This window comes from Talpa occidentalis, unplaced genomic scaffold, assembly GCF_014898055.3.
Source record: "Talpa occidentalis isolate TD23 unplaced genomic scaffold, MPIMG_talOcc4v2.1 talOcc4.14, whole genome shotgun sequence".
Taxonomy (NCBI): domain Eukaryota; kingdom Metazoa; phylum Chordata; class Mammalia; order Eulipotyphla; family Talpidae; genus Talpa; species Talpa occidentalis.
In genome coordinates, this window is record NW_023601433.1 from 56,834,237 (window position 1) to 56,855,592 (window position 21,356).

General features: G+C 41.7%; 1 protein-coding gene across 5 annotated transcripts in view; it reads right to left on the minus strand.

Moving 5' to 3' along the window:
• The window catches only part of SFMBT2 (Scm like with four mbt domains 2), a 194,087-nt gene that overhangs the window by 17,179 nt on the left and 155,552 nt on the right, over nucleotides 1–21,356 (minus strand). For all 5 annotated transcript variants that reach the window (XM_037510580.2, XM_037510576.2, XM_037510577.2 and 2 more), the window contains exon 16: nucleotides 11,216–11,325. In XM_037510580.2, coding sequence (XP_037366477.1) covers nucleotides 11,216–11,325 — 110 coding nt within the window. The remainder of the gene's footprint in view (nucleotides 1–11,215; nucleotides 11,326–21,356) is intronic.

The following is a 21,356-nucleotide window of genomic DNA, read 5'->3' on the forward strand; positions in this document are numbered from 1 at the left end:
GAAGACGTCATTCTCGAAAACAAATTGGATGGATTCTCGTTTTTAAAAATAGGTACTAAAGGGCCTCCCCTGGTGGTGCAGGCGGTTGAGCACCACGCTGTGAAGCTGTCCGCAGCCTCTGCAGCACCGGTTCGATCCCGGCCAGCCGGCGAGGGTCCCACATGGCGCGCAGACCTCTCCTGTTGCTCCCACTGCTCCCTTCAGCAGTGCATTTCGTCAGTCTGCCTGTTCTGTTCCCCGCTCTGTCTCTGGTGAATCCTCTCACCCTCCCGTGCATCTGGCCTGTACCCCCGTTCTTGTATGTATATATAAACAAATAAATAAATAAATAAATAAATCTTTTAAAAAAAATAGGTACTAAAGACCTCATCCAAATGTCTGTGGTCATAGTGACGTAAATAATACCTGGTTGAAAAGAGGTGCACTTGGAAATAAGTTAGAATCACTTTTCAATACATTTTTTAAAAAACATCATGGGTACAAAATAATAAAACTTTTTGTTAGACAACACATCATAGGTCTTTATTTAATTCACACCTTACTAAACTGAGAAGGCACTGAAAAGAAATGGTATCAAAATAGCTGTGCCTGTTCAGTGACACCCTTACTGGGTGTAACTTCCCCAATATCCTAATTGACAAGGTGAAAACTTTAACAACAATTTATTTTCCAGAACAATATCAGGGACTGGTAGCTTGAGCTAATAACACTTGTGTTACTTTTTTGTAAAACTAACCAAACTCCAAGGGAGCAAACCACCCAGATAAACAGACTGTTCGCTCGTGAGATGACCACATGCACCTTTGCCAAACCTGCTCTGTCACACCTGTACCTGCAGGTGCAATACCCACCACAAAGCACACCAAACAGGGCCTCAGGAAATTAGTGCAAGAAGGAAGCTAACATAAGGAGGTCATCGCTTTTATATTTTTGTGGGCAAAACATTAAGTTTCATACCTTGCCATTTTTTATATCCTTCGGAAGACGAGAAACATATTTTCCTCTAATAAATCATTTTTTTACACTATCAATAGCAAAAAAATTAAATTCGAACTTGAAAAAATTGAGCTGTATGTCCCTTCACTGGTCTTTCGCATCCCTGCCCTCTGAGTGCTTGTTCTTCCATTTCTCTGATGTGCCAAGCTTGATTTTCTGTGTTGTAAGAACTAGAAAGTGATTCTTTGTAGATAAGATCATGCTTTAAATCCCACAGCCTTGTACACAGTTGATTTTTCCAGGACCTGTATCGACCCGAGATGTAGAAATACATCCCCAGCCCCTCGGGGGAGGGGCTTCCTGGTTCACTTCTGGGTGGTTCTTGCTTTACTGCTTCTGCTGTGTCACACGATAAAACAGTACTCTGAGAACACGGCCTATTGCTACTATTTTAGAAAATCTACAATAAAAATACTTTATGGATACATTTTCTCTTGCAGTTTTTCCCCCTACAATTGTGGTGATTCTAGGGGTTTCTCTTCTAGAAAGCTCAATATCAATCAAGATTCTTAAAGTTCTTTTAAAAATAACAGAAACTAAAAAAGCAGGAGAAACGAGAAAAGAAAAGCAGGTCAGAATTCAAGCTGTAGAAGTAGGGCTCAAAGACAGATATTTATGCTCCCAGACCTGCAAATTTCCAAGCAGAAGCTTCTAGTGCACATTAAAGGACATCAGCACATCAGAAAAAAAGCCAACAAACACTCATAGGAGGCTAAAAGGGAAGGCTGTGTCCCTTCTCATTTGGGAGGATTCAGTGGAGGCAAGTGTTTTAGTAAAACGGTTCACAATAGGAAAGGCTAATCTGAATTTTTGAAAACTGCAGGTGCCTGACTGGGTGATGGGTGGGCTGTGTGGCAGCTACTGCGACTGCCGCCCCGCTGCTGGGGCTGCAGTTGGCAGATCCCTCTAGTTGTCAACCCCTTTGGGATTTGTCTCAACTACAAAAGCTCTCTGGTCCTCCCTTTCCCCAGACAGCTTCCCCATCATGACTACTATGGCAGAGGTCAAAGGCCTGGTCCTGTGGGCCGATCCCAGGACAACCATGGAGAACCATTTGAACTCCAGAGCTGCCCTGGGACTGTGGTGGATCATTCCCAAGCAAGCCGGCTCTATCCTCTCATTTCCACAGGGCTGGTTCCAAGAACCTGCCTTAATTACATTTCTCTGGGAAGGAAGCAGCCTGTGGTGGGTGAGGAAGGACATTATGGCGGCCCCTGCACTGGCCACTGTGCACCGGGCAGACAAGGACCTCTCCACCTAGAGACAACCCGGCACAGGTGGGATGGGGGGATCTGGCCTTGAATGCTGGAGCCCCAGTTGAGTGAGGAGAAGAACAAAGAGACAAAATTGCTTCAGACCAAGGCCTGATCAAATAAACAGACTGATGAGTGTACGCACCAGGTTCCCATGGTCTGACAGGGTACTGTGAATTTGGGAAAGGAAAAGACTCGAAGGAACCCTGCAGTGTCAGTCTGGAACAGGAGCCTGAGTTCAATCATGAGTGTCCAGAGAGCATCCAAGTGTACAGGCTTGAAGATACTCTTTTTAGAAAAACCTGACTGCAAGTTTGGACACTTGGCTAGAATTTGGGAACTTGTATTTGGAAGTGATAGGATGGCTTACTGTGCCTAGACTTGTGGGCAAAAATAGAAAGAAAAAAATGTGGTTTGTGCCAAATATCTGACCTGTTTTCCTTCTAGGAGTCTAGAATTTTGCTACTTGTTATGCAAAGGATGCCTCAGTGACCCACTTCCCAATAAAAAACATGGGTCTGCACTTCTCTGGGAGGAAGGAGAGAGCATAAGGAAGTCTGCTTGTGGAGATTCTTCCAGACTCCAATTTCTTTTTCTTAATGATCTTACCTGCTTAAACAGTGCTATAATATAATTTAGCCATGAGTGCAACTATATGCAGAGTCTCCAAGATTCCTTACAGAGAAACTTAGAACATGAAAGAGATCTTAAGGACGCCAGAACAAACAGATACCCCACAAATATAAATGCAACAGTGTTTTATGTGTGTGTATAAACACACACGTGAACGTGTACATTATTTATAGACACACATGCATAAGTGCCCTAGCTCTGTCCACTGGTATCCTAGGAGTTGCAGCATCTTAACAGCAGTGAACAGACTAACATGAGATTTCATTTTCTAAATATTCTCCTCTACCTCTCAACACCCCCAACTCCAGCTCCCTAAATCCCACTAACAATCATAAGAAAACCAAAGCTCCTTGGAGAAATGGCTGATTCCAGACTAGACTGAGAAAGGACAAGGGAACATCTTATTGGTTCAGAAAATAAAGTTTCAAAGAATGATGGAGAAATGTCAAAGGGACCAAAGAACAAGCTTGATGTGACTCCTACTGGTCAGATCTGAGAGAAGTGGAGTATCAAAATAAACAATTATGCAATCAATGAGAACCCACTGAATAAAATAGGAACCCATGAACTCATACAGATATAAGTAAATTTATGAATAAATTGAAAGTATGGTCAAGAATGGGATATTTATATGGTATAAAGAATCTCCCCACAAATTACCTCTAAATAGAGAGGCAAGGCAGATGCCACCCTAATCTTTGATCTAAGCATCACCAGCAACAAGACAAATGGAAATCTGTGCAGCAGACAGACTACAGGAGAGGAAGGTAACATTTCTTCTGCGATATTCCTGTTGAAGATGCATAATATGAACCCAATCAGGAGGAAACAAACAAAAAACTGAAAATGATGTGACATTCTACAAAATAAGCAGTCCAACTCTTTAAAAATAATCAAGGGCAAGAACGTTGGGGAAAGTCTGAACAGCTCTTCCAGATGAGTGGCAAGTAAAGACACGGAATCCAAGGCAACATGAACCCCTGGGCTGGATGTGCCTGCTGTACAGGACAATATTGGGATAAGGGTGAAAGCTGAGTGGAATCTGAGGATTAGATGGTAGTCATGTCAATACTAATTTTCACTGTGATCATGAAAGAGAATATTCTTATCTGTAGGAAGTACATTGTTAAGTGTTGGGGGAGGTAGAATCTCATGCCAACAACTCATCCTCAAATCACACTTGCAATTTTCTGTGAGTTTGAGATTACTTCAAAATATACAAGCTATAATAACAATAAATGTACTTATATTGGATAGTAATTCAAACTACATAAAGCTTTTGATACATATTTTCCATCAAATGCACATCTTCCATTGCTATTGGCTCAGTACAGACACGCATTTTCAGGAATTATTGCAAACATGGAAGAAAAACTGTTTGGAACATTCAACTTCAGCCTGAAACAATCAACTGCTTGTTTGGAAGTTGGTCAATAAATGAGGGCAGGTGTTCAACTTTTTTAAAAAAAGATTTATTTATTTATGCATACAAGAACTGGGGTATAGGTCAGAGGTGTGGGGTGGGGGTGGGGGGGAGGTAAGAGGATTCACCAGAGACAGAGTGGGGAGCAGAACAGGCAGACTGACCAAAATACACAGCTGAGAGGTGCAGCGGGCAAGACAGGAGAGGTCTGCTGTGCCATATGGGTCTCTCCCTGGCCAGCCAGGGATTGAACTCATGCTGCAGAGGCTGCAGACAGCCTCATAGTGCTGTGCTTACCCCTTGCACCACCAGGGAGGCCCCGTGTTCAACTTTTTTAATAAAGACGTTAAACCTAAGATAACAAAATATACTTACCGAGAAATACAGGCAAAAGGCCGCTGTAAGATTTCATCCACTAGGGCCTCCCTGGAGTTAGGACACAGCCTATGAAGCTGTGCCACAGCTTCAGTTTAATGGCATAGTTGTATTTATCTTCTCAAGGATGCTACACATTTGATACTGTGATCCTTGTTCGGTCTTCCAAGAAAGAATGAACAGGTGTCAGCAGCCCCATCTGATGGGCTCTGATGGGCATGGAGATGTGGGCGGGCAGCTGGCACCATCGGCAGCACTGAACATTCAGGTGAAGATATGAAACCATAAGCCCAGTCCCTTTATTACTCGATTTTACCATGAGTGAAAGTAAGAATCTGTTCTGTAGCTCTCCTCGCCATAAAAGGCTTAAAACCAGAATGCCAATGACATAATTTTGTAAGTAGGATATGTGAAGAAAGCAGCTCAAAAGCACAGGATAATGCCTCTCACTTTATCCTGTCAGTGTGAGTCCTGAGGGAAAAACACTTAGACATATAATTTATTCAATGGCCCAGCAAGGCTATTGTAAACCCTAAGATAAGGTTTTTAAAGCACCTATTACAAGTTCTGCAGGGAAAAAAATGAGGAAAATATTGAAAAAGACAATCAAGCTAGACACAGCAGAAAACTCCCAGAGATTATAAATAATCTCAGAAGAAACTAAGGGGAAAAAGGTAACAAGTGAAAGATTACTAGGCTGGAACTGATGAATAGCAAAGATAACAAAAAAGATGTGAGGAGGAGAGGGCTGTAAGGAATATATTTGGTGAGGGGGAGGCCCTTCATTTTAAACAATTTTCAGAGGAAACTTGTGTTCCTTTTTGGGGATGTGGAGAGGTTAAAGATTTCTTTCTCTCTCTCTCTCTCTCTCTCTCTCTTTTTTTTTTTTTAGTGTTTTTGCATTAGTGAGGTTCCAGAGAAATCTGGGCATGAGAATGTAGTCTTCATGTCTTGTAAATTGAGCAGTAAGGAGACATTGTAGATGACACCAATCTCAGATGCACACTTTGAAAGAGAATAGAAAGTTCCTGATTGCCAATGTGGAGATACACCAAGAATCCCAGAGTTGATACAAAGACTATTTCAAGAGAAGAACATTTGAGATGCAACAGTTGGAGAAAGAAACCATCTTTGAGCTTCCGTTATTTGACTAAAAGCAGTAACTTCTAAGAGATGAGGATGAGGACTGCCATAAATTCCTTCTTTGGAGCATCTTTAATGCCAGAAGAGAGGCCAAGAGCAAACCTACTACAAATCCCTACTTGGAGTAATTTCATGGCTGGGAAGAAGCCACATAGAATAACACTACCACAAATTTTCTTACCTCCCACTTGTTTTCCTAAAAACCTACTTTCGTAAAAAATTTATTTATTTTTAAAGATTTATTTATTTATTTATACAAGCACTGGGTACAGTCAGAAGCGCGGGAGGGTGAGAGGATTCACCAGAGCCAGAGCGGGGAGCAGAGCAGGCAGAAGGACCGAAGTACACTGCTGAGGGGAGCAGCGGGCGGCAGGAGAGGTCTGCGCGCCATGTGGGACCCTCCTCCGGTGGCCGGGGAGCAGCTGGGGATTGAACCGGCGCTGTAGAGGCCGCAGGCAGCTTCACAACCCAGCGCTCAACTGCTACCACCGGGGAGGCCCCATAAAATATGTAATTGGTTCTTCTCCTGGAAGTGGTCCCGTCCACACTCTTTTCCCTACTAAGTTAGGGAGAAGCTCTAAGCACCTGTCAATAAACTCTTATCTTTTCTCAGTTTCCCAGGCACTGAACCTAAGAGGGTAGAGAGAGTTTTTCACCCAGATATTGATAAGAAATGGTGAGTGGCCTTTCCATATTTCTACCAACCAAAGCAAGGATTTATTCCATGAGTGAGTGCAGATGGCAGGGGGAAGGGAGACAAAGAGAAAGAAATGGAAGGGATGGAAACATGATCACTTCTCTTTCAGTGATTCAAAAAAGAAACAGTGTGTGAAAACACAGCCCATGGTATAATGATCCATTCATAATTGTCAGCCCTCTCCAGGTGAGATAACTTCAGTTTGGCCCAAGTTCTCTTGTTATTCATCAGGACAATGCATGTCAAGAGCTTTTAACAAATAGTTCTTGGGTAGGGGTAGGGTATGTGAGTGGGCAAGAAGGCTCCTGATGTCAATATTGAAGGAGAATTAACAGGGGGGAAAGGGGAGGCATCCCTGATAACCCTGCAGAAGCGCACATGCTCCTGTCACTCTTATCACTGGCAACAGCAAAAGATCGGGATTTCCTTCAAGCCACAGCCTCCAGTTCCTGACCACACTTCTCCATCATCACGCCTGGTCAATACATCGGTTCAATAGATTTTAGTCTAGATTCTCAACACCTCAAAAATTTCTATCTCTTGGGCCTCCCTGGTGGCGCAGCAGTTGAGAGCTGGGTTGTGGAGGCTGCCCATGGCCTCTGCAGAGCTGGTTCGATCCCCGGCTGCTCCCCGGCCACCGGAGGAGGGTCCCACACAGCGCGCAGACCTCTCCTGCCACCCGCTGCTCCCCTCAGCAGTGTACTTCGGTCCTTCTGCCTGCTCTGCTCCCCGCTCTGGCTCTGGTGAATTCTCTCACCCTCCTGTGCTTCTGACTGTACCCAGTGCTTGTATAAATAAATTAAATAAATAAATAAATAAACCTTAAAAAAAAAAATTCTACTCTTGGTTTCCTGCATTTCAAGTAATAGGAACTCTGTGCAATAAAAGGGGTATATGTTTACTTCAGGAAAGAACACAACTGATCCAGAACTTCCTAAACTACGTGTTTGACCTACACCCACAATTTGGTGAATTTGAGGACATACACCAGACTTCAGCCTTCTTTACACAAGCTGGCTCATCTACTTATTCCATGTTAGCTTTATAGTACACATTTCCTAGAAAACAAAGGGCACAAACCTGAGCCAGGTAAAAATGAACAATTAAACAACAACAAAAAATCTTTTTCAGTGAAAAGTTTTTCAAGTTTGGGTATCTTTTTCATAAATCACTTTATAGCCAAACAGTATGTTTCACTACACACAAAATATGGACATGAGTAAAAAGCCAAAATAAAAAAAAAAAGGTGGAATACAAATATATACAACGTTAGTCATAACTTACTTAAAAAAAAAAGAAACCAAAGGGTAATTTCCTTAGAGCTGAGCATGACTCACCTGAAAGTAAAGATTTGACTTGATTGCCTCACTTCTGCTTAAGCAATAATGAAGTCTAATTCACTAGAAATTGTATCAAGATATGTCCTCTTTAAATATTCTGAATAACTGTAACAAAGGACTGGGAAAATCTGTTAAGCCTCCACCTGGCTTTCATAGAGATTATCACAAAAACCATTTAAAGAAGAGTTCAAGACTTTCTTTTTCCTTAAGAAGGTTCAATATGTAGGAAAACATATTTAAAAGTCTCTAGATACACAGAGTTGGAATTTTTTTTTTAAATCCCCCTATGGTATAGCCTAAATTCTTCCTCTTGAAATTTAAAATAATATAGGTCAATTTAGTACACTCCAATTCATCATAAAGAAAGAATTTTCTCTTCCAGAACTGCTGAAATAAACTACATTAAAATCCATTTCCCCTTCAGTTCTACAACTACTAGAGTTTTATCTTTCAATAAGTATTGCAGATTCACAATATGGAAGGCTTCTTATACTGTGTTCAAATATTGCAACATTTTGTTCTAGCACAAAAGTTTCAGATGGTTGATAAATAGGGTAAAAAAATCACTGAAGCACAACTTGCAGATGACAGTGTTCATTTTTCTTCCATTTACAGATCAAAAGCTTTGCAATGGTACCTCTATCCAAGTAAATGGGACTCTATTCTTTATTTTTTAAGTTTTTTTCTTTCTTTTTGTATATAAGAACCGGGGCGTAGGCCAGAGGTGCAGAGGGTGAGGTGATTCACCAGAGACAGAGTGGGGAGCAGATCAGGCACATCTACTGAAATACACTGCTGAGGGGAGCAGCAGGCAAGACAGGAGAGGTCTGCCGCACCATATATGGGCTAACACCCTGTCTGGGGATTGAACTCAGGCAGTAGCAGTGACAGTGCTGAGACTTAACCCCTGGGTCACCAGGAAAAGCCTGCTCTAAAAAATATTAGAATTATAGGAACATTATCGGGTACCCAGACGCTAAGTGACAGCACTCATAAGGCCCTGCAAATGACCCCACAGCCTTTCTTCCTGAAAACACTTTTGAAATATTATAATTCTGTGATCAAAACCAAGACAATAGGATGCAGGTCTCCCCTCCTAAGTTAATTTATTCATAGCAGGAAACGTTTAGCCTTTAGCTAAGTGGGAAGAAGCCAGCTTGCTCTCTTCCCATTCGCACCAAAGAAAATAGCTAAGTTGTCAAGATCTGAAAAAACTATCATTTTAAATCAGAAGCAAAGGGGTGACTCAACACGTGGCATTGTAACAGGAATGTCCTGCTGACTTGGATCTGTCATCCTGAGCAGCTGCTCTGAGACGCCTCTGTGATCCAGCACACATGAAACCCGGTTCCCACAGATATTTTCTCATTATAAGTTGCTGTCTAAGATTTTGCTAAGAAACTCACTGCCACATCTAATATAATAAGGGATGCATTGCCTTTCCCATACAGCAGGCTGATCTCACTGTGTCTATTTTGATTGTATCGGGCTAGATTTAATAAAAGTTCTGATCAACTTGGTCACATGGAAATGAGTGTGAACACTGTAGAGTGAACACTGCCTGACATGGTATCTGGAGTATGTTTCTCGACTGCAGCAGGGAAGATGTTAATGGCATGCAACGTTTTTGTGATTTTTCCTACATTCACTTCCATCAGGTGTATTTTGGATGTATTGGATTTTACAGAAAAACTTTAAAACAAGAATGGTTCCTCTATACAAATACTTGCTCAGAATTTCTGCCACTGTTTCTACTATTGCTGATGAAACTCCCTTACTTAAAGTTGAAAAATAGGGAATACTAGACTTCTATTTTTCCTTGAGGTTATAGGTGAATCTCATCTCTTTGGGGAAAAAAATAAAAGGATGAGACAGTGTGTCTCCTGTCCCTGACATGCCACTTCAAGCAAATACTCGTTCTCCTTACATAAACTCCCTGTTTTATGTGTCATTGGCAGAGTATCATTAGAACATAACTGATTTCTTTTAAAGAAAAAAATATTTACCGCCATCCACAATAGCCCCTCCACACTTGCTACCACCCCCAGCTTCTGTAATCTCAGTTATCAACATCCACTAGTTTACTTTTATTTTGCTTTATCCATTCATTGCTTTTTCCTTATACATGACTTTTTACTGAATCTGAAGTAACAGAGGTGTTCAAAAACAACAGCAGGAAATGCTGGGTAGATAACTGAAAATGAATGTTGAAAGTACTGCCCTGTCTTAACATTTGCATTTGGTACCAAAGTGCAGAGGAAAACATTCCTCATCTTACAAATTACTTGAATTCCTCAATTTTCCTATGATTAGGATAGTTGCTTTCTTTGAAAGAGGGCTTAAATATATTCCTCTAAACAATGAAAAGCCAATTCACTCTTTAAAAAAAACAAAAAGTATCATTTCCCAAATGTTACATCAGAATATTTTAGGACACTATAATAAAAGAAGTTGACCAGTAAGATCCTCTATCTTTGAAAAACCTAAATGACTATTGAAAGTCTTCTCAAAAGCCACCGGGTGAGGGTCCCACATGGCGCACAGACCTCTCCTGCCGCCGGCTGTTCCCCTCAGCAGTGTACTTCTTCAGTCTGCCTGCTCTGCTCTCGGCTCTGACTCTGGTGAATTCTCTCGCCCTCCCACGCTTCTGACTGTACCCAGTGCTTGTATAAATAAATAAAAAAATAAATCTTAAAAAAAAAAAAAAAAAAACCCAAAGCAAGAATTAAATGTAGTCATTGTGAGATGTGATCTTTTTTGAACTGCCTCCCTCACAGCTGAGTTCAAGTCTATGGACCCAGTTCAACCTCTCAATATCAGAGTTCAATAAATTTAAACAAAAATGTCACCTTTATAATTAACCTAGTTCCAAATATAAGTGACCAACTACATGTCAACTCATAACCCATTAACCAAAACCAAACAGAGGTACTGGTTCTTTTTATCTTTTAAAACTGTCAACTCTTAGAGTAAAGAACATTTGTATCTGGCATAAATTCTTTACAGTGTCAACAATTAATAGCTGTTCGTGAATAATGTATACTAATAATAAGGATGTTCTCCTTGACAAACTTTTCTCCCTCTTGATGAAATAATCTATTGGCACTGAATGGAAATACAGTGCATTTTTATTCTGAATGTTTAACATAATAAAGTATTAGTTAAGCAAAACTCTATTCTACTTTAAAAGCCTAAGGCTTAAGCAAAACCATCAATAAATCTGTAGTATACAGAATGGCAATTGCTCCATTTGTTTGCACTTCTCTGGGCTATGTCAAAAAGAGAAATGACAAGTTTTAAAGTAGCAGGCTAAGTATTGTAAGAACCCTTACTTTCCTGAATTGAAAACACTTACTTTGCCTTTAGAGTCTCCTCCTGAAAATTCCAGTGTGGATCTTCCACCAGTTGTAATTCTCTTAATACCCTTCCAGGCTTGTAAGCTGCATTGATTATCATGCTAAGAACCTGTTGGGGGAAAAGAACCACAAAGAACTTCAATTGCATTCATTTCTGCTAAAACAAGAATGCTCTGGAAACAACCCTTCTGCTGCTTAAGATGCATTTGCTCAACAAAAGTTGAGTGAGGGAACTGTGACGAAGTTGGATAAAACATTCTGCATGCAAACCCTGACTTGGCTAGCCATCAAGGGGATAAGGGTGGGGGGTAAAATTCATCCCTTTGGCTGGGGGAGCATGAACTGCTGTTGGGGGAGGGGTGCTGATTCTCACTAGCATCTCTAATTGCAGAAAAATGAAATCATTTCCTGTAAAGAGTCATTGATTATTCTTCATCAAGATTATTCTTTATAGGACTGGCTACTGAGAATTTCGTTTATTCTAAAAAATAAATTTCAAAAGGAATCACAAAAATGGAGACAGCAGGTTTGTGCCAACACTTCTGAACATACTCAGATAACTGTAAAGAAGATAACACATTATATGAAACTCATGTGTGGCTGGCTTAGTTTGTGGGCATTTAAAACATGGACAAGCTCAGAAACATGTGCGAAAAAACAGTCTGGAGCATCCAGCGCCATTCAATGTCATATTCCTCTGATGATCCCTTCACTCTCAAGTCCCAGGTCCAAGAAAATAAGCATTTTATCACTACCTATTATGCCACTCCCAAAAGAACTGGATGTTTCCTTTCTGGGCCCCCTACATGCATGCTCTGGGGAGATAATATGCTCTTGTTCATCTTCCTGCATGAGAGGTAACGGGAATTTAAAGCCCTTAGAGTGCACACCCTTCCATAAGCAAATCATCATGAACAGTGAACACTGATGAGTTCTGGCATGCTCATGAGTTCTGGCATGTTCTCCTGAGTGAAGGTTCAGAATAGCACACAAAGGCACACAGAGACCTAGGGCCTATCTGTGAAATGCCCATTCGTTGAGGACCTGCTATATGCCAGCCCCCAGGAACACTCAGCCAGGCACAGAATGCAATGCTCCCTATGCAAGTTCCTCTCACACCAAAGAGGAGCTCACTTGTCAGGTTTTAAAACAAAAAGCACCACTGAGAAGGTAAGAAATTATCTTATGGAAATAGGACACTGTCACTGGAGCTGCAGCACCCGCTATTCTTTTGGAGGAGACCAGTACAATACCCATGGGAAGGAAGGGAGGAAAGTATGTCGCAAAATTTTCATGCCAGTTTCATGGTTGTAGATCCACCTGATGCTAAGAAACAATAAAATTTTCTCATATTATAACTGAGGATTCCATCTTAAATATTTTATACTAAGCAGCCAGCATGTTAACTGTCTTCTCTTCGTCTGAGGAGTGCTTTGCTATGTTCCAAAGTTTCCTTAACTCCACTTCAAGAGAGCATAGTTCAGACAAGGCACTGACAGGCCGCCACACAGCATTGCCAGGACTATTGGTGTTTATGTTTGCGGCATTAGAACAATCATCTGGTTTTACTATTTACTGTCAGTACAATTTACAGAAATTGAGTTTAAAAATAAATCTAATTAGAACTGGCTGAAATAATGCACTAAGTGTTTATCAACAGACAATAAAATTTCAACTGATTCTTTTCATTGCTTCACAAAATACATTTTGTGGTTGTGAAAAGCAAATGCCTTCCAGAGTTCAATTCCGTCTGGAAATAGGCAGTAATTAAATCGTAAAAAACACTCAATATTGAGTAATTTTCCCAGGGCTTTACCCGAGGCCACATCATTTGTCTCCAAATTCAACAAGCTCTCTATAAAACTTTGGGATTGTGAGCTAAATAACTTGTGTGTATGATGTTAGTGTATTATAGTCACCTGCATGAAAATAAGCAGATAACTGTTATTACTATCTGGAATTAGATTGAATAACTGCACTTGCAAAACAGAGAAATTCACTTCATTATGCTCTTAACCAGAAAGGGATGGGGTTGGAGTAACTTAAAAAGGAGGTGCATGCTAAAGCAATGCTTCACCTGATTACTTGGAGTTCATGAATTGTTTGTTGAGTACATACTTCTGGAGAGAAGTCCCCGTGCTGAATTATGGCAGAAGGGCAATAATAACCTTTGTAGCTGGATAGATCTGGGATCACATTCCAGTTCCATCCCTTCATAGTCATGAGTCTTTTTTTTTTTTAAGATTCATTTATTTATACAAGAACTGGGGCACAGGCCAGAGGTGCAGGAAGGTGAGAAAATTCATAAGAGACAGAGCAGGGAGCAGAACAGGCAGACTGACCGGAAACATTGCTGAGGGGAGCAGCGGGCGAGACAGGAGAGGTCTGCCACACCAAGTAGGTATCTCCCTGGCCTGCTGGGAGTTGAACCTGTGCTGCAGAGGCTGTGGACAGCTTCACAGCACTGTGCTAATCTCACTGCGCCACTGGGGAGGCCCCATAGCCATGAGTCTTTAGGCAAGATGCCTGATTGACTATCCTCTTCTGTACAGTGGGGGCACTGCCATTGACCTGGTTTATAATGAAGGGGGTCAAAACATGCCACCCAAAAATATGCCACATTGGTATAGGAGCATTTGAGCTGAAGGCAACTGAGCAATAACAGACACAGGAAGAATTCTCTTGGTCCTCCCCCTTTCTACTCAGAAACAGAGCATACATTTTCCAGAAGGGTGCCCCCTCCTCACTGCCATCCCAGAAAGAGGACCACAACCTTGGCCCCTGGAGATGTAAAGATAGCATGGAGACGAGTCTGCACAAATCCTACTAAAATAATCCTTATCTTCTACTAGTGTTCCCCAATTTTTACCTTGCTACCATTTACCACCCAAAGAAACCCAAACCCCTTTCCTTTGTCTTGTCACCTCTCCACAATTTATTGCCTTTTTGCTAAAATGATATATGAACAATTCAAGCCTAATGGTCTCTTTGGATTTTTCATTTCTTTTCTGTGAGACCCCTGTCCATGAGACATAAACATTTTCTCCTGTTTGTCTGTCTTTTGTCAGTTAAATTTGCAGGCCCCGTCACTGAACCTAACAGAGTAGAGAAAAACACTCCTCTCCTACAAAAAGTATGTGATGGCAAATAAAGAAGGTAACACCTTGGCATATAAAAAAAAAATGTTTAAAGGATAGACTTGTTAACATCCACGCAGCCATCATCAACCAATAAAATAAACTCTCAGCGTGTCTTTAACCTATTATCCCCACTGGTACAAATCTGTTTGTCTTGTGTTTTTGCAAAAGAACTCTCCTTAGGAATCTCTGTGATGTTCTTGCTCCTTTTCACAACCAAACTTCTTCCAAAGTCTACACTTTTACTTTCTTCATCTTCAATTCAATTCTCAACCTATGCAAATCTGGTTTCCACTTCAACTGGTACACAAAAATGCTTTGGGAAAGGCACCAGTGTCCTAATTATCAAGTCCAGTTGGCACTTTCACCTCACTGCAGACCCTGTCAGTGCTTTCCACAGTCCAGTCCTGCAGTGCTTCCTTGCTGTGCCCCTTTGCTCTACCAGGCACAGGAGTTTGTTTACAAAATGCTGGTGGATCAGGCTGTGGGAAGCAGAGAGGGAGAGAGTCAGAGTAACAAAGAGGATAGCAGTAGGTGCCCTGAGCACCTGTGCCCTGGTGTCCTGGAGCTGCACTGAGCCCTTCCACCTGAGCAGGGAAAGGAGCCAGCTGCACAGCAGTGGGTGCACAGGAGCAGCTCAAGAAACTTGCATTTCCTCCTCCTACTCCCCTCTTCTCTCCTGTACAAACTCAGCATGCAAAAGATTATATAAATCCATGGGCTATTTTTTCTGTTCATTTCATGATATTATGTTATTCCATGATTTCTTTTCATATTTACTTTCACTTCATTTCACAAAAACTCCCAAAACACCAAAAGTCATTTAGATAATTTCCAACCACAGCTATATGATTAAAGTTATAACATGTTGAAAGTGCAGGGAACCACTTAATAAGAAAATTATTTCTTTGAGTGTTAAAATGAGAAAACACTTCCGAGAATGCAGATACGGTTCCCACAGCTTTAGTGGCTGATTTAATGGGAAGAAGACAGATCCCCAACATTGACCATGAGAAGAGGTCTCTTTGGTGTAGACCAGAAGAGACTGTTAGTCCACAGGGAAATAAATAGAATATTCTCTCTTGAGAAAAAGGATCCCGAACAAAGTTCTCCTTCACATGTTCACTCTGCTTCAACAGACCTTTCTGTTCTGCAGTCAAGATTTTGCTTTTTCACTTTCATAATCAGATAAAATGAAGCTAATTTTTTTTAATAAAATGAAAGATTTTTTTTTTCTTGCTTGGTCAGCAAAATCAATTGGGTTTTGCTAAATGAATGGGCTCTTATGTGGAAAACTGCAAGAGGAATAAAATGAGAACAGATTTAGACTTCAACACCTGGCATCAATACAACTAAAGCCCCAGCGAGTCCCAGAACAGGCAGGCAGAGTTTTTATTTTTATAACCAGATTTAGATGGAGAATGTTAATTCAGGGCAAGTGGAGTCAAGGGCGGCGATTGTATGAGGATAGATGGAAACTAGACTTTTGGTGGAGATTATAATGTGGTATAAACAAATGTCACACAATAATGCTGTACACCTGAAACCTATATAATGTTATAAACTAAAGTTACTTCAGTAATTTTTTTCAAATTACCTCCTTTGCAAAAGGAAAGTGGGTTTCAGAAGAATTGAGCAGTAGTGCTTCTTTCCAGGAATTTTGTCACTACACACCCCACAGACCAAAGGTGTCGGTGGCAGCATTTTTCCTCAAACTGTCACATATGTAAATGCCACCAAAAACCAGAAGAAAAGAGAGATGTGTTTGTAAGAGAAAAGAGGAGCTAGCAGTCTCTAATGCTCTTCAGAACAAACATAACCTTCTAAGCAAGCCAGAGGAAAGTGCAAAATGAGCCTTGAAAAGAAGGCAAATAACTTTTTCAAGTTATTTACCCCTGAAGAGTGTTTTCTTTCAGTCTCCACTACACTTAATGCTCCTCAACATGTTAGCTAATGATAACCATTATGTCCATCTCTCCTTTTGCTGTTAAAAGAATTTTAATAATAATAGTTCTGACATATTTTACCACGTTGACAACTCTTATCTATTGCTTTGGCCAATACCAGCTTCTGACTTTATTTAGATTATTTGTAGCATAAGATTGACTTCCCCTGGGCAACTCCCTGACACGTAGGGATCTCTCTCAGCCACAGGTTAGGGAACCCCCATGCTCTCCTGATAGCAGGGCCCCCCATCTCACCTGCACCAACTAACTTCCCATTTTATTGCTTCAATTGCTCCCCCTTCTCCCCAAAGGATGCTATAATTTTCTGGAATTTTCTACTTCTCCCTAAAAGACCAACACCATCATGCCTATTTTATTCACCTCAGTTACCACTCAACACTTCCAGATACATTTTCAGCCCAGAGTTCTATCCCCACATGGCTCCATAGTTTCTCCTATTCTGACCTAATCTTAAGTCCCTTGCTATTCCCCAAACCCATACATTGTGCCTCTGAACTCACGATTCATCAGCAGACAAACATCCTAACCTGGACCTCTTTTCAGAATATTCCTTTTAACATTGTGGATTTCCTTCTGCTCTGGACTGATCTGTATTCCCCTCCCCTGATTTATACATTGAAGCCCTAACCCTCCCTTCATGACCCCACGTGATTAAGGTTAGATGAGGTAATGATGATGGAGCTCCCATAATGGGATTAGTGTCCTTCTAAGAAGAAACCAGAGTTTGTGCCCCATCTCTCTACCTCCATGTAAAGACACAAGAAGGCAACCAACTGCAAAGCAGGAGAAGATCCCTCACCAGAACCCACACATGCTGGCACCCTAACCTAGGACTTCAGTCTCCAGAATTGGGAGAAATACATCTGTGTTAAGCTACTCAGACTATGATGTCTTATTAGAGCAGCCTGATAAGACTAAGACAACTTCCCTCTTCTACCCACCATTTTCCCATCTCTCTACTGGATCATTTCCCTTGTTGTATAAACTGGTAACATTTTCCATCTTTTTTTTCCCAGGGGTGGGGGGAAGAAGCAAGGGGTGCCGTGAACCTATCAGTGATATCCCTTCTAAGTCAAGTTCTTCAGTTGAGGGTCTTCCCACAAGCCTGTGGGATCCAACCGTCCCCCAAGGGATCCCACATGCTTGAGTCCCCCAAGGGCTCAGGTGCTCTCCAATACCACTGTGCCACTGGGTCCACAGTGACACGCCGTAGGCTGCCACTGATGGTCAGGCTTGGGTTATCCTCTGCATGCCTGGCTGGTAGGTCCAGGGGACCTGGTTTATTTGTTCAGCACTTGTGTGCATGAGACTCTCTGTCTATCCCCTCTCTCTGGGGGTGAGAAAGTGAGACATTTCCCATCTTTAAACACAAAACAATGACTTTCCCCCTTTGTCTCTCATCCTACTTCAGTCACCTCCCAGTTCTCTTTAGTCTTTTATAGTAAGTTCCTTAAGAATTATCTATACTCACTGCTGCTTCATTCTCTCCTTCAGTCCTCTCTGGAGCTCAATCCAATGATTCTTCCATGTTCACAACTAGTGAAGTGTCAAAACTGTGATGGCCAAGTTGTCAAAGAATGGGCAATACTCATTTTCATTCTTATCTCACTTCATCAACAATATGTGGCACCATTCAACACTCCCTCCTCGAAGACCATTTCTTTTCTTGCCACCAGGACTCCCATCTCGCCTGGTTCTCCTGTGTCACTGCCTGCTTTTTCTGGATCCTTCTATGTCTCCAACTTCAAATGCCAGCGAGCCTCCGGGCTCAGTCCTTGGATTCTTCTATCTACATTCCCTCCACAGTATCTCTGGCATTAAACACTGTCCCTACTATGGTATTTTATATTTCTATTCTAGACCTTCTTAAAGATCCATCTTCACTGGGATATTTAATGGGAAAACAATCTGTCAAAAAAAAAAAGCATGCCTTTCTCAGCAACTTTCCTCTTTGACAGCTAAGACCAAACATTGAAAACATCCATAAAATCTGTTACTTTCATGGTTCATATCCCTTTCACCAGGAGACCAAAATCACTTCTCGCCACCTGGGCTACTACTCATAGGAACGAGCTACCACATTCACTACCACCATTTAAATTTTTTTATTTTAATTTTTTGTGTGGACTTTTTGCATTTGCTTCCAAATGGTCTCTCTGCTCTCTCAGGCTCCGAGAGTTCCTCCTTCAAATAACAGACAGTATGATCTTTAAAAATCCTAAGTCAGATGAGGCCATTCCTAAGGTCAAAGTTCATCAAAGGTTTTTCTCTCTCACTTAGAGCAAAACTAAGTCCTTCCCTTAGCCTTGTGGCCCTCCAAGAACTGGCCCCAGAGTGGGAGGGATGAAAAAAAAAACTGGCTCCATACATACTCCCAACTCCACTTCAACCAGCCACACCGCCCCAGCTGCTCCTGGGCTTGCCCAGCACAAGGCTGCCGCTCAGGGCCTTGCTCTGGTGCCGTTTGGATTGTCTTCATTGGAGCTCCTTACAGCCCCCCCCCCACCTCATTCTTTATGCAGTAATTCTCATCTGTGAGGCCTCCCTTGAACATCCTTTATACACCTTTCACACCTATTTTCTGGCCTGTTCCTGACATATTACTTATTACTGGCTTACTTGTTTGCTATCCATACCTATTAGAACATAAGCAAGAAATCAAGACTTCATTTTGTTGGCTGCTATATTCATGGTAACTAGAATTATACTGCTGGTAACAGGAGGAACTCCATACACTAAAAAAAAAAAAAAAAAAAAAAGAAAAAATGCTCAATGAATTTCAACTGTGCACTGATTTTAGATAAAATTATTCTGTACATCTAAAAATTAATGACTGATCCACTCCAAGAATTTACGACACTATATAATTCATGAGAATGGACACCCAGGGGTAAGAGCATTGCTGCTGATTTTCGTTCCTACAAAACCCTAACTTATGGTATAATGAGAATGTTCAAGAACAGCATCTTGTCTTCTACATGGGAAAATAAAAAAGCCTTTAGTGACAAAAAAAATTGTGTTTTTCCTTTGCCAACCGTGCTGAACACTGTCTGACATCCTGCTAGTAATAGTAACTCTTGCATCACAGATTATGCGCTATAGATAATACCCATCTGTGAGCATGGTGTGTTGTTCTTAATGGGCTAGCTAATGTTCAGCATAACCTGAACAGAAGCACAAAGACACAACAGAATATAGCTAAGAGGTAAGTATGCACCTTTGCTTGCCTTTGTTGACTGAAAGATGTCAGTGAAGCAAGACTTGTCTTCTATTATCTGAAATATTTCCCACTACCTCCCCCTCTGTTGCCCCCTTTCTGGACCCTACTGAGAACACTCACTGCCCAGAAAGAGACAAGCAACAATCACCATTTTTTCCAGAAAGTTCTGTCTCTCGAGCACCTTGTCTTCATATTCATGGCTCAGGATCTCTCCTCAGTCCCCATTTCTCCACTCCTAAAGCCACCTCAGGCCCACACCCACAGACATTATCTGTTTCTAACAAATCAGACAAAGGGAAGACTATACTTTCATGACATTTTCCAAATATAAAAACCTTTAACTGCTAATACCACTTATGGCCCGAAAAAGCCAATGTATTTTGTCTTTGCTCCAATTACCTCATTATCATTAAGTAAAATTTGAAACCATACAGAGGTTCTGGTGCTGAAGGAGTAGCATTAGCATAAATATTGGCTTGGCAGAACTTCCATTTTTCTTGCACTCACAGAACTGAAGTGCTTGCTGTTTTTTTTTTCCCCCTTCCTGCCTCATGTGTTTTCTGAACATCAGCAAAAAAAAAAACTAGTTTTGTCATCAGAAAACTGCTTTGGCCTCGCTTTTAAACTTGGCTGCTGGCACCTACAGGAGAACTGATCAGGGATAACTACTTTTGACTTTAAAAGATCATGTAGTAAAGTAAAATAGTCAACCACTAAAGAGAGGCTGAACCTAAGGTTATCTTGTATGCTAACAGGGCTGGCAGGTGGCCAAGGACCTCATCTCAATAACTGGAACAATGGGTATGAAATGGTGTCCCTGGCATCTTCAAAGAAACAGGTCACTTTGCTGTATTTTTGTCAACTTCTAACTCCCTTTCCAATCATTCCCAACAAAACTGGGCACAAAAACAGGCTGATAACACTGCTGGAGCAAACACACCCAGGCTGAACACAACGGTGGACTTAATTAGGTTGGTCACTTCTTGTGGGTAGGTCTTATTTTATATCATGAAAGCAATTCATACCTGTAATCCCGGCTTGATTTCCTCTTCAATCCCTTATAATAACTGCAGGGACTATAGTCTGTTCCTGTTTACAGTTGGTGTTAACCAGGAGCCGTGCTTCCCACCCATGCCAGCTTTTCAGACCCATGCCCCTCCCCATCAACAACACTGTTTTTTTCCCCCCAAAGATTTATCCATCTATACAAGAACTGGGGTACAGGCCAGAAGTGCAGGAGGGTGAGAAGATTCACCAGAGACAGAGTGGGAAACAGAACAGGCAGACAGACCAAAATCACTGCTGAAGGGGAGCAGTGGGTAAGACAGGGGAGGTCTGCCGCATCATGTGGGTATCTCCCTGGCCTGCTGCGCCATCTGGGTATCTCCCTGGCCAGCTGGGAATCAAACCAGCCCCGCAGAGGCTGCAAACAGCTTCATAGCGCTGCACTCAACCTGCTGCGCCATCGGAGAGGCCCAACACCACTGGTTTTCAGCTACAAATTTCTCATCAATTGAATCTACTTGCCATTAAGCTCAGCAAGGCCCATACCATCGATTTCAAAACACAATGCCCCAAAACTGCATGAGGTGAGTTACTGGAAGGTAGGCAGGTCCCAATTACTGCCAGAAGGGAAGATGGGAAAGGCCTAGCCAGCACCCAGGCTGGTGAGCAGCCTGTCCATACAGATTCGTGCTCTTCTATATCTGTGCTTGACTGTCCTTCTCTGCAGCGCTGGTTTTCCTTCAATTCATTCCACAGAACCTTTGATGCCCCAGGTCTCCTACAAGGTCTCCCTCCATTTGGGCCTGCATCT